This window comes from Camponotus floridanus, unplaced genomic scaffold, assembly GCF_003227725.1.
Source record: "Camponotus floridanus strain SB8 unplaced genomic scaffold, Cflo_v7.5 scaffold4, whole genome shotgun sequence".
NCBI classification, from domain to species: domain Eukaryota; kingdom Metazoa; phylum Arthropoda; class Insecta; order Hymenoptera; family Formicidae; genus Camponotus; species Camponotus floridanus.
Genome location: NW_020229547.1, coordinates 2521898 through 2549397, shown reverse-complemented (window position 1 = coordinate 2549397; position 27500 = coordinate 2521898). Strand labels below are relative to the sequence as shown.

The window sequence follows — 27500 nt, the reverse complement described above, 5'->3', positions numbered from 1 at the left end:
TTGTTGACAAGTACTGGCGTTGTTGGTAAGAATAACGATACATATTGTAATTAATGGCAATTCCATAACATGCACGTATACCGCGTACGCATAACTATCGCTACGCATGCACATACGCGTGTCGCGAAGCGTACTACTTTTTTCCCTACCGATTCGCATCGTTATACAATTATTAAATATTCGAGATTTGCGTTTTTCGTTTCGTTTCGTTCTTAAAAAGATTTGTTTTTTATACTCCCTCTTCTCAGCTGTGGAACATATTTTTATGTGCGTATAGAGTATCAGCGACAAACACAACCTTGGAGGTTTCCTCGTTTCCGCAGACATATCAGAGGGGACCGTCGTGAATGATTCCCGTTATTATAAAATTTTCGAGAGATTTGATTTTTCATAATATTCGTTATTTTTTTCTTCCTTTACAATCACACGTTTCAACCCAAATTCAGCCAAGCGCTATTTCCAACGATGAGGTGTACGATGTGGACGGGATGTGGGAAGCTTGGCAGCGATGAATTAAAAAAAAAAAAAAAAAAGAAAAATTTATATCCTGAAATCGAATGTAACTTTTCGACGAGTTCGGATTCCGAATGGCGTAGAATCGTGTAAATGCGTCTGTTTACATTTATTCGCGAGAAAGAAATTGCAATCGTTCTTTATAGCTATATCTTTCCATCTCGGTCAGCATCGGAAGCCAAACTCGCTGAGGGATTATAGTCATCGATTTTAGTTTCTGGTCTTGATGGAGTTGCATTACTGCTGATAAACAATTCCGATGACAAGCAACCGACGACAGCGATGAGGCTGATCGCGCAGAAAGTGGAACACAGGTTGCCAAGTTGGTTTTCTTGCATTGACTTTTATTCGAACAATTTTTCACGTAAACGTCACTGTTAATCAGCAGTTACAATGATGATCGTGACGATGAGATTCAATAATGTCGTTGAAATAAAAATCTTGGCGAACATCCAAACGTCTGTGTGTCTGTGTATGTATCTGTGTGTGTATGCATGTACGTGATGATCGTCGAGGTAACCAACGGCGATCGTCGTGGCTGGTTCGCGACGTGTTAGGAACCGGAAACAGATACGGGCGAGGATTTCCTTGGACGATGTTCGCTACTGCGACTCGTTGGATTCGTCGTAGGGCGGATTGTTTCGCATCAACCTATCTTTATCCATCGATCAATCGAATACTCAAGCGCAGCCAACCATCTGAAATAGCAGCAAAATGTTATTCATGGTAAACGTTGGAAAGAAATAATATTAGAAAACCTATATAAATTAAATCAAGGATGTTCACAAAAAAACGAGAGGGAACAACTTCAATCAGGGAAAAGTTTTTAACTTATTAATTTCTTAGAGTTATTGAGATAATTGGAAATTTATGAATATAACTTTGATTAATTAAGTTTCCAATTAGATAGTTAAAATAAAATAACAGACATATGGCTGTATCACTTTGAAAATTTTTTTAAAACTTTTTTCTTGAGTTTAAGATGCGACTATGAATTGGGTTCTCAAAGTAACAATATGCGCAAGTATTTTTTTCAAGAAACTTGTGATGAATACAGTTTCTTATAATTCTTTTTCTTTTCGATTTTTTTGTTTATGGTAGAATTTTAACATTGCAATTTTCAATTCTAAGGGGCATCCTCCATTCTACTCAAAAGAAAAAAAATTATTCATACTTAACACGTAAGGAGATAATAAGGTGTCTACTAAAATTATAAAAATTCTTTGAGAATTCCTTGATTCTTAAAATATTTAAAAAATACATCTTATATTATAACATATAAATAAAATAAATTTTATATAAATATATTTTGTTAAAAAAGGATCTAAATTTAAGGACCGAATAAAATATTTTTCATAGGTTCTTTCAAGAATCATCTTAAGAATTATAAAATATATAATTCTGAATTTTTGAATACTAGTCGTAGCCTTCTCATTCCAGATATATATGTAGGTGTGTATGTAACTTTTCTCAAAAATAGCAATTTGAAATAAATAGAGGAAGCTTTAAAAGCCACGTCTTGCAAGTAAGTACAAATATTTATGAAACTCCACATTTTCCAGAGAGCAGACATTCTAGGTAAATAAACGCATTACATTTCAAAAAGCTCACAATATTCACCTTTTCTTATCCATTTCTGATTCGGTGGCGAAGATGTAACTTCGCTGCGTGGGATCCGGTGGTTGCAGCTCGAAGGCGTGCTTCCGGCCGCCGGAGCTGGGCGCGCTGCTGTGTACCCTGAAACCGTGCAAGCACGCCACGCCGAACGCCTTCTCGGCGTTGGCGTCATCGTAGAAGTACAAGGCGGCGTCCTTCAACACGCAATACCGCCTGGACCAGCCAGTGGGAGAGGACGTTTTCCGCGCGTGTTCCTGCTGCTTGCTCAGATATCCGAAACAGTCCGGCCTCGCGATAGCGCACGCCGCCATTTCTCTCATTCTCAGCGACGAGTCCAGCCAAGTATCGATCTTAGGGAAATTATCGTGTCGTTATATTTTTTTCATAAACGAGCTCCGATCGAAAAGAATATCTAAGAGACTTGACATATAATGTATAAAAAAATATGCAAATAAATTCATCTGCGCTCGCGTGCGTTCTTAGGTTGCATCGAGCTGTTCACCTTGCCTACCTGATTGTTCCTCTCGACTGCTTCGCGTATAACTATAGTCCATCGAGCTGCCGCCTCCTCGGTATCGGCCCCTAGTCGTAATGTCGGAGCGCCTTGTTTCTTTATCGCGAAACTGTGCACTCTCAATTCAGGCGTTTGCTCTACGTCGTACTTGAGGAGCATCACCGCGCCCACCGGTTGCGAATCCTGAATTTTGCGACAAGTATATTGTACATTTAGTGGCTCGCACAAAGCAGTCCTGAATTTTTACTTCAAATTTTCCAGACCGAATTATACAATTCTCTTCATTCTTACAAATTTATATTTTTAAATATTTAAAAAATATATATATTTTTTAAATATATATATTTTTAAATATATATATTTAAAAAAATATATATATTTTATAAATATAAATTTATTAAAAAATATGTTTTTAAAAAACGTGCATTTTTTGGAAAAAAGGAGAAAAGAGGGACTCGGATTCTCTCCTTCTCTTTTTATAACTTTAATTATCGCAGCCGGACGTGTCCCTCGCAACTCACCGAATCAGTCTTGTAGCAATACAGGCAGTTGTCACGACGTAGAGCGAACCATCGGCGAACCCACTTCTCCGTGCTCGACGACGTTGACTTCCTCCACAGATATCCCGAGCAGAGCGGCGCCTCGTCGGCTCCTTCCTTCGCTCCCGTGCGCGCGATTCGCGGCGCCAGGACGTTGCAGGTCCTCGCCACTTCCAGCTCCAGGACGTCCGTGCCGGAGTGCGCGAGCCTTACGACCTCCGAGTGAGTGGCGTCCATGACGCTTCTGCCGTTCACCGACATGATGATGTCGCCAACCTCGAGGCCGGAACTCTCCGCGGGCGTGTCCGGCTCGATCGCGGAAACCACCACGGGTTTGGAGCCATGAATGCGGAATCCAAACTCGCCGCCAGCCTCGCGTTTCACGATTACCCTCTTGTCGCTCTCTATGCAAGTTGTAAAGTGAACATTTAAGAGGTTTACAAGAATAGTTTTCCTGGAAACTAATATACGTTAATTATTGAACGAATTAACATTCAAAATTTTTTCAATTTTTTTGTACATTTTTTAAAATATATTTATTTTTATGAATAATTTGAAATATTAAATGTGAATAATTTTATTATATTTAATAAAATTATTAAATAATCTTATTGTATTTTATTATTATAAATCAATATAAGAAACATGTGCTTTATAAATATATTATTATATACATCTTATTATAATTATTTACATGTGTATTATTCATAAATATATGCTTATAACAAAAATATTTTCACGATTATCTGTATTGAAAGAAATGGTATTTAATACGCTTTATAAGTCCCCTTACGAGCGTTTAATATGCAAATCCGTCCCGCCGGATGGATTATATTTAGACGAGGAGCATTTGATGCACGAGCAAAAAGAGAATCGTATATCCGAGGTGGTAAATTGTTAAGCCTCGCGCGCTTTACGGCCAGGCCACGTGCGGTATCGAGCGACCACCACGAGAATAGTTGCGGGGCACGATTACGAGCACGGTTACGGGGCCGCTCTAGATCGGCCGGGGCGGAAGAAGAAGAAGAAGATGAGGAAGAAAAAATGGATCGACGATGGCGACGTTTCACGTGCAAAAAAGTGCGCGCGGCTGCTCTAGTTTGCGCCACAAACGTAATCGAGCATATTTCGAGCCCAGACCTTTCCCTTCGTTAACACACACACATACACGCAGAGGTGACCACCGTCAAGCTTTTATTTTTGCGCCATCGCCATCGCCACTGGCGATCTAGTCCGTTTTAGTCCCCGCTTTGATCATGAACGTGAAAGACGCTGGAAAAAGAGCGCGACTTTATTGTGCGCGCGAAGTTCATCGTATATACAGTATTATAAGCATTGCCGGTTCTATGAATATACATGGATAAAGGGATGTGTGTGTATCCTGTATAATCCTAGATTCACCGTACGTGTGTCATCCGTGGCTTCCTCGATCCATTTAAACGCGATGAAAAAAAAAATACGTCGCAATACCAATAATGTCGTAAATATCAATAACGTCACGTCCCATCAATGAAATATAGGTCCTCTTACATGCCCCGGTGCAATTACGTTGAGATGATATATATGTACGTGGACGCGCGCGTTTGATGACGACAGGTGTACGCTCTCATTAAGATACTCGGGCTACGTCTTAACGATTCTTGGCCGACATTCGATTGTCGTCGAGAGTACACCTTCCGATATCTTTGTGTCAAGATACGGACGCGTATCTTCGCCACGGTTATTTACGTCGTCGTTAATTTGGCGCCGTCCAATGTTTCATGAATAGAGATCGAACCATGAATACAAAATGACACATTATCCCTACATAGCTTCTATGAACGATAATAACTGTCTGTAGAGTGAGCCTCGCGATATTGCAATTAAGGATCGCGAGATGAAAGAGTCAACTTTCGAAATAATAAAAAATATCTTTACACATGAGCGTCTGGAAAGTGTATCGCTTTTCATATGAAATCATTTCTTAGAGTGAGTAAAATATTTTATAGATCATTTAAGGATGTTTTGTATGTACAATCCCAGCAAAAAGTAGCTGAAAATCAATATTGACGAATATATCTACTTTTGGTGGATTTTGAGTATGAGAAATTGTGTGGAATATTACAATTTGATTTTATTGTAGCTACGCAAAGAAGTAAATATTTTTTAATATTTATTGCGTTTTTAATGAAATATTCCGAATTGTGTTAATCGAAATAATTAATTTTTGGCAGAGAATTTCGCCTTGTGACAGATACATGGCTAACTTCATTGAATTATATTTAATATCTTTTTAATCAGTCAATATTTGTATAATATTATTTGATCAAATATTTCCTCTGTATCTAAACTTATGCAAATTTTAAATAAATTCTGAATGTTATTTCCATGTGTTTTTGTCATTTGAATCGACGTGGTTATACGTTTCCCATAAGAACATATGTTAATTCGGTGTAAATTAAAATCTTTATAACTTGTGAACGCTTTAGTGAATCGATTTAAAAATTGTAGATTCTAAACATATGTAAGGACATTCTGTACAATTTTCATTAAATTCTCAATATTTTGAAAATAGGTACAAAACATCCTTAAACAGTATATAAGTATCTTGTAAATCTTGATTTAATTGGCTTGAGATTTCAACTTGGAACATTTAAAGCGTTAATTTTTCTATTCATATTTTAATACCGCTAGTGATCGATACCGATGCACAATCGTCTCATTTTTACTTCCTTTTTCGGAACATTACCTGTCGTCGACGCGCCAAATCTCGCCAGAGCTTGACTTTCCCTGCACCAGACCCTGAGCATGCATTTCAGCAGCTCCTCCAGGGCTTGCTTCAGCGTCACGTCCTTATCCACTTTCATCGCGCACTCGGAACTCGCGGAGTTGCACACCATCGTCGGTCGTCGGATGAAAGGAAGAAGGGAAAATGATTCGAGGGATCGAATTTGCTACCCTGTTGTTTCTTCCTCTCCCCTTTTTTCCCTCGCGCGCGCCGGAGCAGATGGCGGAGAGTCGACCCTCCGTTTCCACGGAGGAAAACGGTGTGAATCGCGAAGACGACGACGCCTCGAGTGGAATGCGTCTCGGCGCCCTGACCCACTGACTGGCCTGCCAAAAGCTCCTTCTTCGAGTCACGCACCGGCCCCCCTCGCTCGTGGATCCCCTCGTCCCCGACACGGGCCACCTTCCGTCGACTTTACACGCGCAGATATCATGTCGCTCTCCCCGAGGCTCCGCTCTTCCTCTACTCCGTCTTTCGTACGGAATCGGATTTGACGTCTCGCCTCGACGTCGGCCCCTGCTCTCGTCGGGTGGGTTATATTTAGACCGAGTATTACGCGGTGCTTATTTAAAGAATCGGGAAGAAACACCCTCTCTCTCTTTACCCGCATTTTTTCCCGCTTGCATCGTGACCCGATTTCCTTTCTTGCTCTCTTAATTTTTCTCTCTCTCCAATTTAGATATCCTTGAATATTCATGAGTTTACTCTCGTTAGCGGCTACAGCTTTTCTACGCATCGAGAAAATTCAGAAAAATTTGCAACATCGCCTGATTCTTTATTTTTGTAGAGATATTTCATTCAAAAGCGTGTTATTCTCTCTGTGTATACAATCTCTGATTTTCCTCAGAGAAAATTGATCTTGGAATAAATTTTATTTATTTTAACGCTCCGGACTTATCCGTCTGATCTATTTGTTTATCTATCTCTTCGCGCTATTTCGCGACATTCCAGACATTCTCTCTTGCCCTCGCTTCTCTTCGCCCATCTTTCTTTCTCTTTTATCTCGCCCTCGTTCACTCTCGCGAACCCGATTCTCCCTCTTGTCGGCAGATCTAACGTGCGGATGCCTTCGCGAGACGATTTAAGAACATTCTTCGCCGATGCGCAAATCGACATTAAAGCGGCTCGTTTGTGCCGCATCAGACGTTTATGCCGAATGATTTTATAACGCGGAGATGAAATTTTGGAATGTGGTTTAGACTTCTACATAAACGTGAGCATTTATAGAACAGCTGCATTGGTGAAACTCAAGTCGACGATCGCGATAACGCTATTAGGCGCTAATGGACTTGCATTTATAAGATTAAAATCGATAAAACAGTTTATAGGATTTTAAATGTAACCAGAATTTTCTGTGTAACAGCTATGTTTTTAATTATAATCTTTTTATATCAACGCAAGAATATCTTTATCTTGTATGATTATTTTCCGTAAATATTTTTAAGGCAAAGATTTTACTTTTGAATTGTTTTTCATAAAAGAAGTAAAGTTTTTCTCTTTGAAAAGTAAACTTTGTAATTTTAAACTAATTATTTAATTAGTATTTCAAATAATAATAAGATGAAATTGAAGAAAACGTGTAAATATCGTGAAAATTTCATATGAATACATTTTACGTCAAATTCTAGAACGACTACATTTTTTTTCTAAGGTATATTGGTTGTCAGATAAAAATAACGGTGCTTGACTCACCGAAACACTTTGTTTGTATCCTCTTGTACATCTCAACGCTACTCTTTCGGTGCACCATCCTATGCGTGGCCGCTTGATATCTCTTCTTAAAATTCTTCTCGCTCTCCGTGGATTCTTGAGAGTCCCGTCTGTCCTTATGAACACTGTCCGTGATATCGTCGTCACCGTCTCTGCTATCGGGCCTTTTCCAGACATGACTCTCTTCGAGATCCCCGATATAAATCCATTCGCTGCTCGTGTACGGTTCCACATAAGTATCTTCGTCTTCTCGTCCTGTCATCAAGTGAAAACAAAAAAACAAATATATTATGTATAAAAGTTTCTGTAATGATGTTATTTTGTTCTCATTTTATAAAAAAAAGAGCAAAAGAGGAAGAGAAAAATCTGAAAATTTTATATTATTTATTTCTAAAATAATTGAATATAAAAGTGATACTTTTTTAATATTAATAAACTTTTGCATTTAATTTTGCATTATTATATATTTCTCATGTATATATACATGTACATATATAAGGATAATTGAATTCTAATTCACAGAAATTACAATAATATTGATATTATAATAACAACGATAGAGAAATAAATTATAATGAGAAAATTATTGATATAATAATTATTGCTAATGTTATCCTCAGTTTTCTAGAAACATTAATGTTATTACATAAACTGTTGTTAAATCTTTTTTTCAGTATTTATTTTTACTCTTGCATAACGCGAAATAAGAACGAATGCTGACCTAAAAATAAGAGCGGCCTGAATAAGAAATATGTCTAAATATAAAACATGTTATTTTAAATTGAATCAGAGAAAATATTACTGATTAAAACAGTGATATAAGATTTCAGATACACTGATTTAATTTAAAAAATAGTATTTCAAATATTAAAATATTATTTGCGAATTATTTATAAACACATATAGAAATATAAATACTAATAACAGACATTTTAAAATCTTCAAATAATACTTTTTTAGAAGTTAGATTATTTCAAATATATTTTGAATGAATAAAAATTATGTCAGTAGATTATTATTAACATGTACATTAATTATAACTTTATAATTGAGAATTAAAAGAATATAAATAATGTACATATACTTTTTAGGCAAATTGATTATTTTAATTCGCAATATATCTCGATATAATATATTAAATACAATATTTAAATACCTAATAAAATATAATATATAATAATTAATATATAATATATAATACATTATAATTAATAATTATATATAATATTATATATAATAATTATATAATTATATATATATCCTTTTTTATAATAAATCCTTTATTTATATAAGTCTTCAAGAAATTAACTTTTAAGAAAACACTCGGAACTACAGCGACTACATTGATCGCATGCATGAGTAACTAAAATGTATGAAATAAATTTGTGTGAGTAATATTTACATTCAAAGAAAGTCGTTGACATTGTAAATAAACACGTTAATTCATACTTTCGGTGTGATAGGCGACACGGTTGAAAGTTGTTAAAAAAATATTGGTACATCTTTTTCTTTTAAGTTTTATCTACGTCTCGAGCTCGGGAAAGCCAAGTAGTGCTCCCTCGAGCGTGCTTTTTTAGGAATTAAAGGTAAGATATCGCGAGAAGGATACGATAAGGATGCGAAAAGGATGCAAGAAGAAAAATCCGGAACGCCAATAAGACGTGAGATATTTCGCGAGTCAACGAAATCCGAGTTCTATTGGATCCGAGAATCGAAGAACTATGATTATTAGCTATCGATCGTATCCGCGTGGAGTATTTAAGCTCAGTAGTCCGGGTGACTTATTTAGGTCAGGAAATTCGGAATGTCACCGATATTCCGTGAGACGTGTCACACGGAAAAACAATAAATCGCTCCAATGCCAATTAAATTTTGTCGAATCATGCAAATAGAACGTCTACGATTATTGGTCATCTATGTTTTTTGGACGGATTAATTAGTATATATTAATTTAATATAAGCTAAAAATCCTTGCCATCTTTATTTTTACTCCAAATGACTAAATTTCCTCCTCATAATTGCTCATAGTAAAAACAATCATAGGAAAAGTTTTTATTATATTAATATATATGTATATCTATATTTTTTTATATAATTAATTTAACACGTAATATAAAATATATATAAAATATATAAATATACAAAAAATATATAAAATATAAAAAAATATTTAAAATATATAAATAGATATTTATTATTTATTATTTGCATAAATTAAATTCACCTGTGAGGATCTCCATGCTGACATCGGTACTTCGAGCTTGCAGCCTCCTTCTACCAGTGTCGTCGATCGAACCTCTACTCCCTGATCGAGAAGTGGCTCTCTCCTCCGATTTAGCTCGAATGTCCGATCTACCGGCGCTGCCACGGCGATGTCTACGGTCCCCACGATCTTCCGATCTGTACCTCTTGTCAAACTTCTTATACAGCCGGTGTCCTGTAACGTGCTTGGCAGATGTTCTGTGTCCTTCCGGGGAGTCCGCAAAACCTGCCGGTGGTCGAACGATCTCTTCCGACACCTCGGGATGAAGCAACAGGAGGGCACACACGATAGAGAAAGAAGGCAGACAGATGGACAGATCGAAATAGATTGAAAGAAGAATCTACTTTGCATTACATATCATGTTATTCGTTCGTGGACATTCATTCTATGGAAAAATCAAGGCGACTACTGTGTGATTATAGCTCCTAGTAATATCTTTTTTTATATTTTTCATTATCTTATATTTTTTATTATCTTGTTGAAATAATTATACTATTTACTTAATTAGATTAAACATGAAACGGAAAGCAAATAATAGATTATGTATAACTATAAATTATTTTTTCCACTATTCAAAAGAATTATAGATGTAAATTTTATAAATATTTTTACTTTCAAAAATGCATAAAAAGTGCAAAAAAAATATGTTTGATATATGTATTCATGATCTATGTATTTATTCGCTTATTAATTTATCAAGCAAAGAAGAGCAAGTCACATGTCTAATTGATGCTAGTGAAAAGCAAACTACAAAAAGTGAATGCTATTTTTAAAACAAAGGGGGAGAAAGGCAACTATCCAGAGGATTTACTTTACGGCTCCTTCTAAATGTCAAAACCTCAAGAAAATAATAACATAATGATTATAATAACTCTTTAATTTTTAGAAAGTTGCAGTTTAAATTAGTAACAAGTATAATATTCGGTATCTATAATTCGCAATAAAGTCTAATTTAAAGCTACAATAAAGCTGCAGAAAAATTAGATGCATTCTACGCCTATTTTCCTAGTTTTCAGATAAAGAGAATTACTAAAGAAAATCTTTCGTAGATGATGAATGAAATCGTGAATAAATATGGTAAAAAATGTTATTAAACCCTGTTAACCCTTTACACTCGAAATCTCCTCTCAGTTAATCCAATATTATTAATTGCAATGTGTCTGTCGATCGAAAGCAGTTATAAATAGTCTGAAATCGAACACATCTATTTTCCTTTTTTTATCGATGTTGTGGCGATAGTCTAAACATGTTTATAATTAGTCTTAATAAATAATAATTTTTAAAATATATTCTTATATATGCAAAGATGCACAAAAAAATGTTAACGTAAATAAATTCTAATTTTTATTTTTCTCAAGTGCCAACAAGTTCTTAATTTTAATTTAACCTGTGTCAACGTAAATAAAGTTTGCGAAATTTCGCGAACAAAAAGAACAGTCGCATAGGCAAAGAGATTACGCCGAGTGCAAAGGGTTAATGCATGCAGGGGGGGCGAGCGAGTGATGCGATGATAAGCGATATATCACCTCTCGGCCGCAATGATGACAGTGCGCGGCGTCCAAAGCGGCGACGGCCGAGATGCAGGGCTGATCGGCGCTCTCGCTGTAGAAGACGCTGTCGCTGCCGGGGCTGACGGATCTCAACGATTCCGCGGACAATGCCTTCAGTCTGGCCTCCGGGCTTTGCGCCTCGACGACGAGCGCTCGTTGACCATTGTGCCCCGGACTACGCTGATAACGACCGGGGCTCAGACGAGTGGCGCAAACTATATCATCCGCGAGGCGCGATTTTCTTCGCGGCAAGCTACCTGTCAACGCCGCGTTCTTATCCTGCAACGCGATTTCATTCGCGATAAATGAATAATAATTTATATCTATCACACCTATAAATAAATAATTGACATATATGTATACATAATTAGTAATTAATAATAATAATAATTCATTAAGTAAGAAAGTAAGATTTTAATAATTTATTTAGTAATTATATATGGCAGTTTAACTAATAAAAAACTTGGATATTTTCTAACATCGTATAGCATTTTATTTCAGGTAAATAGACAAATATATTTTTATTTAAAAAATATACATTTTTAATAATAAAATTGAATTCGAATTTGAAATAATCGTTTGAAATTATATTTAATTTAAACTAAATTTAATTTAATGTATAGTTAATTAAAATAAATAAAATAAGTTTATTTAATTATGATTTAAAGTTATTTAAAGTTATTTAATTAAACATTTATTTAAGCCGTCTAGAAACTTTATTAGTCTATTTAAGAATATTAAAATACTTTTACTATATCCTACTTTTTATTCATTAGACTGTTATAATAATAAAATAATGTGAAATATCAGAGAGATACATTTTTATCATTGTTCTATTTATCTTTCTAATAGATCTTTGATTCATTGTACAAACGAGAAAGAGACGAAATAAAGAGATATGGATGAATTGTAAAACATACAACACAAATACTCCTACTACAGCAAACTCTTTTTTTCTTTCTCTTTCTCCTTTCGTCAATAATAAAACGGACACGATCTTTACCTCATTGCTACGTCTTCTGGTCGAGAGGTAACTGCTGGTCTTTCTCCTTGGGCTTTCCCTGGTCCGACGATGCCTTCCACTTTCCGCACCGTCTCGATGCATGTGATGATGATGGTGGTGATGCATATGATAATGATGACTGCAGCTAGAATCGTCGGACGTCGGCGCATGAGGACCGTCCTCGACCTGTTCGACTCTCCATTCGTCCTTCTGAGGGCTTCTGCTGAGCGTCTGCTGTTGTTGCTGCTGTTGTTGCTGCTGCTGCTGCTGCTGCGTCGACTGTTGCATCGCGTCTCGCTTCCTATTATTCCGATGGGGACTCCGAGCCGACGTCGGTTTGCTTCGCGATCGATGACGATGACTCGGCGTTGGACTGACCTCGACATTTTCCGAATACGCCGGCTCCGCGCTGTGCTCCAGCTCGACATTGTTCGACGCACTTCCGAGGAAGTCCAGGCTGAAGGTCTTCTTCTTCCGACGACGCTCCTCTTCGCTCCACATGCGAACGTCAGGAGGCGATTCGGCGTAACCTCCAGACGACGATCGGTGACCCTCCTATTGAAATTCTTTCTTATTAATAGAGATTATTTTCCTGAATAAAAATATTTTAATCAACCTAAATATTTCGATAACAATTTACCGCGATTTTTATTTGTATACACTCTCTTCTTTTATTTTCATTATTTTTTTCAAACCTTTCATAAATTTAATAGTTGTCTTCGATATGGTCTCTTACATTACTTACATCTCGATCTAATTCAGTCTCTGAGGTATGTCCACTGGGTGAAGCGACCTGCTCGAGGTCGTTATTCGGATCCGTCATCGCATCCTTTAGATCGTAGCTACCCGAGCTGCTGCTGCTGCTGGACCTCATCGGCGGAGGTAGTTCTAATCCAAATGCGAGTTCCGCTTCCTCTAAAATCGGCGGCGGACTACACGGCTCCTCGATGACGGCCTAAGGCAGAAGGTACGTATCAATCAGATTTCTTTCTCGTATGAATGCGACAAGATTTCGTTGCGCGACTAATTTTGGAGGCAATCTATAAACTTATTATTAAATCAGATTAATGATATAAATTGAAGATTTCAAATCTTAAAGTGATCGTTAATTACACCTTCTGAAAGAAAATTAAATTTGCCAATCAAAGAGGGTAGCGAGCGAAAACGGGGACACTTTAATTACATTATAAATTCATCCGAAAATTCTTTAATATCCGAATAATCCTGGAAGATGACGGGGCTTACCTCGCTCCTCGCCAGGCTGTAGATCGAACTGGCGCTTTCGAAGGAGCTGCCTTCCGCGGCGGTCGCGGTGGTCGAAGCCGGCGCCGACGCCGCCGACGCCGCGGCGCTGGATGTCTGCGGTGGCCTCGACCAGGAGCTGGTCGTGGCGGACGTGCCAGTGGTGGTCCCGGTTTCCGTAGAAGTATTGGCAGTGACGTAATCCTCGGAGGTCTCGGAGAGATCGGTGTTGGTGCGGCCGCCCGAGTCGGTCCTCGCCAGGCTTAAGCCGAACTCGCTCGACGACTGCGACTGGGGCTGCGATAAGGGCGGACCTGGACTAGCGCGACGTAACCCGCTCCTCGGTCGGCCGTTGCTCGCAGAAATAGACGATTCGATACTGGAGGAAAAACGTGGGGACTTTAATGCAGAGATCCTACGAACGGAAAAGGGGAGGCCAGGGGAGGAAGCAACATTTCAATTTTATATATATATATATATATATGTACATATTAAAAGAGAGAGAGAGAGAATGAGATGTTATATACATTAATGCTGATGAATTATCACAAAGGAAGAAGTTATGTGTATTAATAACGACATGACTTGGAAAGGATCGATTCTTCCTCGTTGCCAAAACCTCCCTAATTCCTATTAGATAGGGACTTAGATTGATACCGGAGAAAAATTATTATGGACTAAAATTATAATTATGTTTTATCAAATACGAAATAATAAAAGATTAGCAATTAAAAAATTAAAAAAAAATATATATATATAAATCGAAGCAAAAACAAGGATAAGCACGGATGGCGGCGTATATACAGAAATAGACGATTCGATACTGGAGGAAAAACGTGAGGACTTTAATACAGAGATCCCACAGACGGAAAAGGAAGGCCAGGGGGGAAACAACATTTCAATTTTATATACATGTACATATTATAAAGACAGGGAGAGAGAGAGAGAATGAAATGTTATATACATTAAGGCTGATGAATCATCACAGAAGAAGAAGTTATGCATATTAATAACGACATAACTTAGAGAGGATCGATCTTTCCTCGTTGCCAAAACTTCCCTAATCCTCTATTTAGATAGGCATTTGGATTGATATCGGAGGAAAATTATTATGGACTGAAATTATAACTATGTTTTATCAAATACGAAATAATAAAAGATTAGCAATCATAAAATTAAAAAAAAAAACAAAAATATATATATATAAATCGAAGCAAAAACAAAGATAAGCACGGATGGCGGCTTATATACAGAATAGACGATTCGATACTGGAGGAAAAACGTGGGGACTTTAATGCAAAGATCCCACGGACGGAAGAGGGAGGCCAGAGGGGAAGCAACATTTCAATTATATACAATATATATATATATATATATATATATATATATGTACATATTAAAAAAAGAGAGAGAGAGAATGAGATGTTATATACAAATGCTGATGAATCATCACAGAGGAAGAAGTTATGTGTATAAATAACGACATGACTTAAAGAGGATCAATCTCTCCTCGTTGCCAAAACCTCCCTAATCCCCTATTTAGATAGGGATTTAGATTGATACCGGAAGAAAATTATTATGGACTGAAATTATAATTATGTTTTATCGAAATAATAAAAGATTAGCGAGCAAAAAATTAAAAAAAAAAAAAATATATATATATATATAAATCGAAACAAAAACAAGGATAAGCACGGATGGGGGCGTATATACAGGGTGTATATCGTAAAATGTTACAAGCGATGTTTTCCTTGAAAGTAGAATTGGATATAGCAAATAACTTTTCTCGTTGGAATTTTAAGATTCGTTGTTGATCTTTATGAAACAAGCAGAGTATCTCGCTGCCAAGTTTTCTACGGCAGGAGGCCGAAGTCTCCGCTCACTTTTATTTAAGTGAAATCATCTTTCTTGCACGAATCGATTTTTTTTTATTATCCTACATCAAATTATTAACGTCAAATCGAAGGAAAGCAAATATTTTACGAGATATTTTTTATATCCCGACACAAAATGTATAAAATATCTCGTGGAATATTTCAAGATAATCTCATCTTAATATTTATATACATGGAAGGACGTGAAAAAATATCGATTTCTGATAACGAAACGAGTTATGGTGATTACGAACGGCTTTGATAAAACTTGTCAATTAACTTTAATTAGCGATTAATTTATCAAATAATATTTATATTCTATTGATATATTTTATTACAATATGAATAGGATTATTAAATTTTTATTGTTTGATACATGAAAAGAAAAATTAGATTAAAAATAACACGGATTATAAATTTAAAAATTTTGAAACATTTTTCTGTAAATAGATTCATCTTAGTTGAATCGCTAATTAGATTAATTAAGGTTTGATCAAAGCATAAGCTCTAAATGTAAGAAGTAAAAGTCCAAAAATGCCAACTTTACATTCTCGTAATTTTAATTTTATCAGAATCATTATAAATCAAAATACTTTTTGATAAAATTCAAATGCTATGTAGAACAGTTTTTAATAAAGTTATAATGACAAAAAAAGTTTAATACGAAATTTTAATAAATTTATAATAACAGGAAATCACTTTTAATTAAGAATTTAAAAAATTGGCATAATTTTTTCCGTTTTATTTTTGCGCTTCGAGTATTAATTGTTGAAATTTAATTTTGTAAAATGTATCAAGAATTCTAAATTTCTTTAGGGTAAAGCTTCTATCAAACTATTCAACTCCATCAATTATATCGATTTTTAAAATGGGGGGATCGTAGAAACGAAGGCAGATGTGGATGTAAATGTATTATCTTCAGCCTATTTTTAAATTTTCGATATAATTGACAGAATGTTGTTTTTCCAAAGACATCTAAAAATAAGACAAAAAATGTTGCGAAGATGATTTAGTTTAGAAGTTACTTAAAATTTGGGGTGCTCTACTATCGGATCAAAATACGTTATAATCTTACATATCGTAGGCATAAAAATGTGCTGTTGCGGATACATCATTGTAGTAAATTTGTTGAAACTGTACCGGTAACAGATCTTGTATTCTGTAATGGCGTCTGCAAAAAGTATCTCCTTTAAATAAAGCATACACAAGAGCGCCGATACGAAAAAATTCTCATTTAACATCTTTCGATCGAAATTTTCGACATATTCCCTCGCACACGTCCTGACTTTAATAACTTTCAACCGCGCGTAAAACTCTCTCGAAACAAATAAACTAGGGGCCTACCTTGGTGTGAGGGGTTGCACCGGAGTGGCCGGTTCCAGGCGTATTCGTGGACTCGGCGGACAAGGCTCCACTTCGTCCTCGACATCGAGAGCCTCGGTGTCCATCGAGGAGCGTTGCTGATGTTGCAGCAGCAGGAGGTGCCTTCTTCTCGAGGACGGCGTCAATAAAGCCAACGAGTCCGCTTGGAGAACTGTTGCTTGCGACTCGTTCCATATCCCGTCGCTATGGTCCCTGGTGACGTCGTTGGTCAATGAATCGCTCGACGCGAACGGCGAGGCCGCCTGGCCGATGATGCTGGTGCCGGGAATGCCGGTTCCGATGCTGAAGGCAGCCGGACATATCGCCGCGGGCAATAAGGCGCAGCTCGGCAACGAATCGTCCTTCGGAGTCTGCAAGATCCTACGTGGCGCTGAAAAGAATACCGCCGATGCTAATTGAATATTCATTTATTACAGATGATTTCTTAGGATCATTATTAAGGGGTAATTTTATTGCCTGATATTTAGTCTGATAGTCGAATTTAAAGACTGCTTCAACAATCTCACTGATTTCATATATATAAGCTCACTAATAAAAATGGATGATATTGTGTATGGATGATACATGACGTACCTGCTGCTGCAGTTGGCGATGTGGGTGAAGTAGGGAGTGACCTAGGAAGCATAAAGTCGTCCGACGACAGACCCTGCACGCCGTCCTCGAGGGATACGCTCCTCTTTCGGAAAAGACCCCGACGTATTAGATTTTCGTGAAACTCCTGAAATATGCGACAGAATGTTTCTTACAACCTATTCTTTAATTTCGACAAAAAATCAATTCTCACAAAACAGCTCTAATATTTTTCTTTTGTTACCTCTTCATGATGATCCTCGTGGGGCGAGAGGCTTCGCAACAAGGACAGATCCTCGGGCGTCGAGGAAAATTGGACGGGCGTTCTGACTCTGCCCCAGGAGTCCTGCTGATTCCTCCTGCAGGTGTGAGGATAACTCGGCTCGCTACTTTCGCCGATCAGCTCGCGTCTCTCGATACGAATCTCGCCGTCGGAGAAGGTCTTTTGAAGGGGTAGGAATCTACGCGTAGGCTCGGAGATTCGGCTGAGAAGCGCTCGCGCGTCTGGCGACACCGGTGCTGGTTTGAAATTTATGAAGATCTCCTGATCGTCGATGTCGAGGGACTTACGATGATAACGAGGCTGAAACGAATATAATTGTGGGTGAATTTCGAATTACATTTTTGTTTTTCACTTGCAAGTTGTCTAACAACTTTTCGTCGTCCAACCAATGTTTTTTTTAATATTTATTTTTATTTACAAATTTGATATTTTATCTTTAATATTTTCTAAAATATTAAAATATGTATTATATTTATTTTTATTTTAGATAAAAACAGTTATATTTAGCAAATTATTTAAGATAATGTTTGATAGATTTATTATACATTAATGTAGCGTATTTTAAAATATCTGCTTTCATCATTAACGTTTTTTAAGATACTATTTTTATATTATTTTTACATCCTAAATTCTAAAAACTATCTTTATCTCGTGATAAAATTCTGTTTATACTAAAAATAAGTCAAATAAATGAAAACTAAAATTATCTTTCTTATCCAAAATACAATTTCAGGTATATTTTCTTCTTCTAGATTATTTGAAGAGTTATATCTAAGCGGGACGTTTTCGATGGCAAAAACATGGCGCGGGATAACAATCCACATTTTTTTTCTTCTCGTAAAATGTGCAAAAAAGTGTCGGAGTACTCACAATTTCGGCGGGGACAATGTCTCCATTTGGCAAGGATTCTTCAATAACGACGGTGGTGGAGGAGGGGGGCAGCGGTGGCGTCGTTGAAACGAGAAAGGGCGACCTCGGTGGTTCCTCGCTTTGCGTCCTGTGAAGCGGTTCGTGCTCGATCTCCTCCTTCGTCGGCGCGCCTACCTGGCCGCCGCCGAGCGGAGTCCCCAATTGTCCGGCTTCCGAATAACTCTTTGTCAATTTTCTCCCGTTGAAAATACCATTCGTTTGTGCGCCCTGCGAAACCATCTTGACCCGATGGATGGTTCGGGGACTAAGGGTCACCGGGAGCACGCGACCGCGAAACATCGCTGGGATCTCGGTCTGCGTCGCCTGGGTCTTCATGGCACCGCGTTTAGGTGGTTTCTCTGGAACCCAGGGAGATCGCTACAAGTGGACTAAACTATCCTGTAAATCGACGTTCTTGAAAAAAAAATAATGCACTATTTTTTTAATATCGATTTATAGAATATAAATTCTAAGAATATAATATTCTAAGAATATAATATAAAGAATTTGTTTAAGGATGTTTTGTATGTATAAATCCAGCAAAAAGTAGCTGAAAATCAATATTGACGAATATATCTACTTTTGGTAGATTTTGAGTATGAGAAATTGTGTGGAATATTACAATTTGATTTTATTGTAGCTACGCAGAGAAGTAAATATTTTTTAATATTTATTGCGTTTTTAATGAAATTTCGAATTTTGTTAATCGAAACAATTAACTTTTGGCAGAGAATTTCGCCTTGTGACAGATACATGGTTAACTTCATTGAATTATATTTAATATCTTTTTAATCAGTATTTGTATAATACTGATACTAATATTATTTGATACTGATACTAATATTATTTGACCAGATATTTCCTCTGTATCTAAATTTTTGCAAATTTTAAATAAATTCTGAATATTATTTCCATGTGTTTTTGTCATTTGAATCGACGTGGTTGTACGTTTCCCATAAGAACATAATTTAATTCGGTGCAAATTAAAATCTTTATAACTTGTGAACGCTTTAGTGAATCGATTTAAAAATTGTACTGAAGATTCTAAACATATGTAAGCACATTCTGTACAATTTTCATAAAATTCTCAATATTTTGAAAATAGGTACAAAACATCCTTAAATGTCCTTTCGATTTTTGTAAAATTAACTTTTCGAATTTGTTAAGGGAAAATAGAATTGTTAAAATATAGAATTCAGCGATTTTAGTTCGACAAATCGATATATAATTTTATACAAATTTATTTCGTCGTCACGTCACCCTCCGATATATTCATATCCCATTTCGTCTTTTCCCCCAGGTCAGAATTTCTCGAGTGTTAATCTAGCTTATAACGAACTTTGCCGGCCACGGATAAATAGCCTCAACTATTCGTCCGGCTTAATCTGTGATACTTGGCTTGGGATCAAAACAGCTCGTACAGGATCATTACGCGACGCAAAATATCTGGCGCATTAAATTCCAATAAAATTAATCCAAGCGTTTTAGATTGTTGTATTTATATTTCATACGTTTGTACGTACGTTTAGAGTTTATACACGTGTATATGCGAGAAACTTTGCGATCGTGTTACTCGATACGATTGCAAGAAGCAAGTATACTTACCAAGTACGAGGACACGTGGCTCAATGCCAGGGTAAGGATGAGTTAAGGGCAAGGACGAAGGCAGTATAGCATTCTGCATTGTCGGCTGCGAGTCTATAAGACGTTCCGGATTATGTGGCCTCGGTGGGCTTCTGTTTCTTGGGACTTCGAACGACGTAAGTGTGTGCGATCGCGCGAAGCTCACGTGCTTCGTCTTAGGAACCTGAGGTCCTTGCATCGTCGTCAAGGAAGGAGGAAGGGGTATCACCGGCGGTAACACCGGCCGCGGACCTTCCAGTCTCATGGATTCTTCGTCTTCCGGCACCCAGGTGTATCTTGGTGAGAGAGAATCATGCGTTTCGTCAAATTACGTATTGCATTAAATTTTTTCTTATGATTGACTTGTCTTATCAATTAATATGAGTAAAATTGGAGGCAAAATTTCTCTTAAAAGTGATCTGATATGAAAGAAACTATGATTAATTTAAAAATTGTATTATTAATTAATTTAAAATATTATCAAGTTAAAAAAAGATATTAAAATTACCTTTATTAAAATGATCAAGTTAATGTAATTTACGCGTAATTGCGATAGAAGATTACTTTAATCGATAAAATAATGTATTGATTATATTTTGTAGTTAATAATAAAAATGAAATGGACTGGATAGAAGGCTGCATTGTCAAAAGATAATGGTCATGTACATAGACATTGTTGCAAATATAACTGGATTACACGTGTTACAGATACTATCGCAGGAAACAGAATGACATTATGTCATTCTATCGAGAAATAGATGACCCTCAAATGCATTATATACGTAAATCGTACATGTATTAATCGTCAGAATATTTTAGATGCTATTGTGCAAGATTAATTTTCATTTATCGCAAAACAATCGCGGAGAATGAACGATAAATAAACTAATAAAGATGATAATAAATTTAAAATAACATCGCTGGCGCACACAAAAGGCGCTATAATTATACCGTCGTACTAAAATCTATTTTATTGCCTCTGGATTTTCTTCTGTATATTCCGCATATAAACGGCGATTTTGCGCGCAACTATAATTTTTTAATTGACCGCTTTCCGTTGACCTTAAAAAGCTGATAAAGGGACGCTGCGGCACTCATGCTAATCAGAAATAAACCCAACCCCTTAGGTGCGCACGCTATACACTGGGGAGACCACGGAAGGCTTTACACGTAACAGTCGATGGAACATCGTGCGCTATATAAATATCGTTTTTATATCAGGTCTATCTAAAACCATAGGATGTTTCTTCTCTCTTTTTCTCTATTAATGTAAGTGCAAAGGTGGATTTTCGAGATAATTTTTATTGACTACGTAAAAATCATGCATTTTTGCTACAGATTTCTTGCCAAAAATTCATCGCTTTTTTTTAAATGGAAATTGTTCATACTTTTCAAATGCATAAAACTCATTTTTTTAACAGTTTTCATTTTATTTCCGAATAATTGTTTAATTAGAAAACGAATTTTTATTTTTATTTCTATTTTTATTCGAATTTTTTATTTAATTAGAAAACGAAGGAACGATTTGGCCGTGTGCGAAGGTCTTAAATTCCAATTTCATTGCCTTTCCGTTTGCACACTCGTCGCTACGACGCGACACGCCTTTCCATCAATTACGTTACCAAAGTCCTTACCAATAAATCGATCACTAGATACATACATTCTAAACGCGTCCCGCCAGAGTAATTTGCCCCAAATATCCGAGGAACTCGGCTCCTCGACATAGCCAAGGAGCCAAATATTATTGCCTTTGCACGTGTTGATGCAAGTATATCGCACTTATCGGTAACTGACAATCACTTTTGACAAAACAGTCAAATTGCATTTTACGAAAAATATTGACAATACACGTGGACGTGAGAAAAATACATCAGTGACTTGTGCTTACATCTCTGTAAAAAATTGACAGCTAGCTTTCTTAAGAGTTTAAATCTCGACTCGTTGGTCACTTTTCGAGATCGAGATCCTGTATTTACCTTTTTGGATCGGGCACGGTGCAGAAGGATCTCGGCCTTCGTCTGAAGTAAGAACTCTCGATCCAATCCGCCTCGTCCTCGAGATCGTAGCGCGACAGGCCGCGGGCGTAGGTCGGATAAGGCTGACGGTACATGATCTGGAGGGGCCTGCGGGGATAGGGCGCGTCGCAGAGGTTTTCGTCGCTGGGCACGCTACGCACGCACGCCGAGAGGATGGAGTTCCTGGTGGAGCTGCACGGCGACGGGCCCCTCGTCGACAGGCACCCGAAGAAACCGCCGCCGGACTTCTCGACGGCGTCCAGCTGCCGGCTGGTGATGCAGTATTGCTCCTTGATGTCCTCGCGCGAGTACAACGGGGTCGCGCGACGATCCCACGAGTCCAGGTTGCCCGGAGCGCCGTAGCCACCGTGGAGGTCCACCTGCGTTGAAACGTCCACCTGTCGCGAACCGAGAGGATCGTATGTAAGTGTACTCTCGCGTACGTCGCGGGAACTGGATTACGTCCGGGGCTGACACGTTGATTGATACGCGAAATGATTTATGAGATCCGAGAAACGGGGATACTCTTGGAATGCATTGCTGCGCGAGACTATTCATATGTAATTTACTGATGAACTATGATATTTTGATACTCTCCAGAAAGCGATTAATAAAGTTTCCTCCCGAGTCCAAATTTTGCTTTTATTTACATTTATAGAATCTTCTCAAAGATTTCCATAGTTTAATTTTGTAAGGATGGCGATCCTACTTTATACTTTAAGTAGACAATAAATGAATAATTTCCCGCTTAGAAGTTTGAAAGAGGAGCTTTCGACAAAGCTAAGTAAAGATTAAGTTTCGAAAGAAAGTGATTTGATTACTTAAAACATCAAGATAAATGATAAATCGAAAATTGAGATCGAAATTAGCTGAAGATTCTCGACTCGAGTATCGCGATGAGAAGCTAATATATTCGAAGAAACAAAATTGAAAAGGAGAGGATTATTAAGAGTTAGCCGTTGAAAAAAAAAAATAAAGTAAATTCTATATGGGACGCTATATTTTAGTCTATATATATTCAATATTTCTAAATGATTATAATTACAATTATATAATAAAATTTTCCTCTTCACTTCTTTTTGTCCATTGGAAAAACGCTGAGATTAAAAAGAAGTTTTAAACCGTATGCGAGATATTAATGATCGATATTATTCTCAATATTAAAAAAAATTTCGGCTGAAAGAGAGATATTACTTGTCGATATCAAATTTCGACAAAGCTAAAAATTAAGTTTCGAAAGAAAGTGATTTGATTATTTAAAACATCAAAATAAATGATAAATTCAAAATTAAGATCGAAATTGGCAGAAGATTCTCGACTCGAGTCTCGCGATGAGAAGCTAATATATTCGAAGAAACAAAATTGAAAAGGGGAAGGATTATTAAGAGTTAGCTGTTGAAAAAAATTTCTAAATAAATAAAGTAAATTCACTATATGGAACGCTATATTTTACTCTATATATATTCAATATTTCTAAATGATTATAATTACAGTTACATAATAAAATTTTTCTCTTCACTTCTTTTTGTCCATTGGAAAAACGCTGAGATTAAAAAATTGTTTTAAACTATATGCGAGATATTAATGATCGATATATTATTTTTGACATATTATTTTCGATATTGAAAAAATCTCGGTTGAAAGAGAGATATTATTTGTCGATATCAAATTTCGATAAAGCTAAAAATTAAGTTTCGAAAGAAAGTGATTTGATTACTTAAAACTTTAAAATCAATGATAAATCGAAAATTGAGATCGAAATTGGCAGAAAAATCTCGACTCGAGTATCGCGATGAGAAGCTAATATATTCGAAGAAACAAAATTGAAAAGGGGAGGATTATTAAGAATTAGCCGTTGAAAAAAATTTCTAAATAAATAAAGTAAATTCACTATATGGAACGCTATATTTTACTCTATATATATTCAATATTTCTAAATGATTATAATTACAGTTACATAATAAAATTTTTCTCTTCACTTCTTTTTATGCATTAGAAAAACGCTGAAATTGAAAAAAAGTTTTAAACCATATACGAGATATTAATGATCGATATTATTCTCGATATTGAAAAAATCTCGGCTGAAAGAGAAATATTACTTGTCGATATCAAATTTATAGCAAACTCTGTTTGGAAAAATATAACGCGAAAAAAACTGGGAGTGTTTCTTTAAAAATAGCACTCGAGACTTACGGGTGGTAAAATAACTTGACTCTTTCTCTTGTAGAAAAATAAAATGAAAATACACACACGAAACTCTCGTCGCGCGTAGAAGTTATTGTTTTCCGCGGGGCATTTAAAAACCGTATCGCTCTTTGATCGAATACGGTAAACTGCTTCATTCATCGAAGTTTCATCGCTATACGCGACTCATTGTGCCGAGAGCCATCGTTATCGGAAATCGTAATAGACGCTGCATTAAACTTCTGTAATTTCCCGGACTTCATTACCGTTCTTGCATTATTCCTTGCTAAACATGGAGTTCCGCTATCTTCCATCCGCGCCATGGACCTACCATTCTAGTCGTCTAATGGTTATCGTATTATCAGTTTCCGGTAATAAGATTCGTTTAGATCGTTCATCGTTGTTAAGCGGCAAGATCGACGACGAGGCAAGGACGGGGGAAATAAACCGACGTTCGCGGCCTCCTCCGAGAGAGAGAGAACAGCATTTCTCTCTAGGAGACTGACCTACATTCGATCGCAGGAAACGGATTTTCAAGCGCGAGCAACGTCCTCGTTCTCAAAGGATGAGAGGATGATCGGAATAATATTACCTTTTTCATCCAAAGAGGAAGCTCGTCATCTCCGTGTTTGCAATGTTAACATATTTCTTTAATTAAAAGTCGTTGCGCGAGCGAAACTGCAAGCGGTTTTGGTTTTTACGCGCACGTGAATAAATATATAAAAGATATACAGGAATTAATAATAGAGGAGAGAGAGGACGGATTGCATATATAAATAAAGATATTTTCTTCAAAGGTCGCTCTTTTATAATATATGGAAAATTAAAAGGTAGATATAAGTTAGAGTAAATATGCTTATCCATTAATGAAATCAACTTTAAACATTATAATTGAATTTAATTATCGGTAATAAGATTCGAGCGGCGCGCAGAAGTGATTAATAAACTTCAATAGCTGTAGCTTTCTAAGACATAAATGTATCTGTAATACATGAAGGTGCGTAAAGCATAAAGGCTTTACATTATCTCATTTAACGTGACTCGTGTGTAATAATGGTATTAAAGTATTATTTTTTAAATCAACATAATCAGGTTACATTACAGAATATTCTGCATACATTATACAACGAATAAAATTTCTAATCATCTTTGCAGAAAGATAATCTCGCGAAATGAATTATAAATTAATTAGCAAATTAATTACAAATAAATAATTAAATACCAACAAAATTGTGACTATAATGCATATTAATTAGGTCCATCTATTTTTCATTTATCCTCTATCATTATGCATTTCTACTAAAAAAAAAAAAAAAAGCGCCATTCACATAACTCAACCGACTTCAGCGCGATCGGACGTGCACCTACATCTCTCTCCCTCCCTCCCTCCCTCTTCCCGACGTAAACACGTCCATCATCGAGAAGATCGAGGATCCGTACCTGGGGATGATAAACCTGGGGCGTCGTTCTGTCGACGGCGTTGGCATCCCCTCGCATAGCGGGCGGCATGCTCGCGGATGCCGTGGGCAGATTTCTCGGATTCATGGCTATCTCGGGACCGGGATGAATCCGCCTGATGCCCGCCGGGCCGCCGGCGGGTCCCATGCTCGGTGCCTTCACCATCCTGGGCCGCACCCCGAGCACCCCGAGCGACCGGTCGCGAAAACTCTGCGAACACGCGCACCAGCTGGCCTATCGATCTACACCCGCTTTATCCCTCTCGAGCGAGAGAAGTGTCTCCCGGCTCTCGGGGATGCGATGAGGCACGACCGTGAGGGTGAGCCGCGAGCCAGCCAGCCAGCCTCCTCGTCGACGTAGACTATCTCGTCGGCGAGTCCCGCGGCCGCGGGACGTTCATGGTGCGTCCCTCTCGCCACCCGATGGTGGTGTCCCTCTCGCGCGGCACTCGCGAGACACACGGATCTGCCCGCGATAAACTGTCGTCCTCACGGACCCCAGGCGATTGATACGACGACGGCGAGCGCGACGGCGACGATGACGACGGTCTACCGCGACGCGACGTTGGCAGACGCGAACGCGACCGGAGCGACGCGTCTCGGTGGTCCTCGCGAGGGATGACGAGCCCTTCTCTCGGCGAGTCGGAGAGAAGCGACTGAGAGAGGGTGCGCGAGCGAAAGGGATAGGGGATAGGGGTGGGCACGGGAGAGACGCAGGCTGCGGGATAGAGGGGGATGAATGGAGGGAGCGGAAGCGTGGGAGAAATTGAGACGAGGGGAGGGGAGGGAGCGGAAATCGTGTGGCAGATGTTGCGGAAGAGAAAAGAGGGATGACGATGATGATGATGATGATGATGATGATGATGATGACGAGGTAGCGATCGGTGGGAGTATTTGTAACGTCCCCGAGCGCGTGTAACGTTCTCTTTATGAACGCGGTAAATCCTCCTTGCGTATTAATACCGTGATATTTATCCGCGTTTTATAATGTTGATGGGGATGGGAACACGCGTCGTGAATGTCTTCTCCCGGATTATTTGCGAGTCGCGCGGTAAACTTTCATTCTATTAATTAATTGGCGACACGATCGCGGTTGTTTTTACTGAGAAATTTCAGGGGAAGAAATCTTGGTTCTTTTGGTAACCGATAGATCGCTTCGAGGGGTAAGAAGCATTCTTCTCGTCATACGATATTAATACAGAATTCTCGATATAATCCGATCAATCGTGTAGAATATCTACAATTATATATTTATTCTTGCTCTTCCCCTCTTTCATGCCATATTTTATGCTACCCTTTATTTAGATCCCCTAATCACCTAAAATATATCTACAATCGCTAGGGAAATGTCCCCCGGTTAACGTCCTTGGCGTTAAATAATCATTCTTCTCGTCATACGTTCTGTACATTAGTACAGAATTCTCGACATAATCCGATCAATCGTGTAGAATATCTACAATTATATATTTATTCTTGCTTTTCCC

General features: G+C 37.5%; 1 protein-coding gene across 2 annotated transcripts; it reads right to left on the bottom strand.

The window, feature by feature from the left end:
- Positions 1-26627, bottom strand: LOC105251801. 2 transcript variants are annotated; one of them, XM_011258823.3, is made up of 18 exons: positions 26000-26627; positions 22337-22773; positions 20343-20656; positions 18699-19096; positions 17790-18128; positions 17549-17693; positions 16937-17345; positions 16668-16763; positions 13722-14097; positions 13222-13431; positions 12477-13031; positions 11450-11752; positions 9885-10179; positions 7643-7915; positions 3166-3587; positions 2642-2827; positions 2134-2480; positions 1-1211 (listed from the first exon to the last, which is right to left on the bottom strand). In XM_011258823.3, exons 1-18 carry the CDS (start codon positions 26180-26182, stop codon positions 1160-1162), a joined length of 5340 nt encoding a protein of 1779 aa, XP_011257125.2. In that variant the 5' UTR covers positions 26183-26627; the 3' UTR covers positions 1-1159. The 2 variants fall into 2 exon arrangements, with proteins under 2 accessions (XP_011257125.2, XP_011257127.2); XM_011258825.3 differs by lacking the exon at positions 16668-16763 and having other exon boundaries at positions 26000-26579.
- Positions 26628-27500: the final 873 nt, after the last annotated feature.

What these genes read in the sequence shown, in the direction of transcription:
- LOC105251801 (XM_011258823.3), bottom strand. Translation starts at nt 26,182, where the DNA reads ATGGTGAAGGCACCGAGCATGGGACCCGCCGGCGGCCCGGCGGGCATC. An exon ending in CCCAGGTTTATCATCCCCAG is followed by an intron (nt 22,774 to 25,999) that starts GTACGGATCCTC and finishes GGTTCGCGACAG; the next exon opens with GTGGACGTTTCAACGCAGGT. An exon ending in CATTTTTATGCCTACGATAT is followed by an intron (nt 14,098 to 16,667) that starts GTAAGATTATAA and finishes TTTTTCCTCCAG; the next exon opens with TATCGAATCGTCTATTTCTG.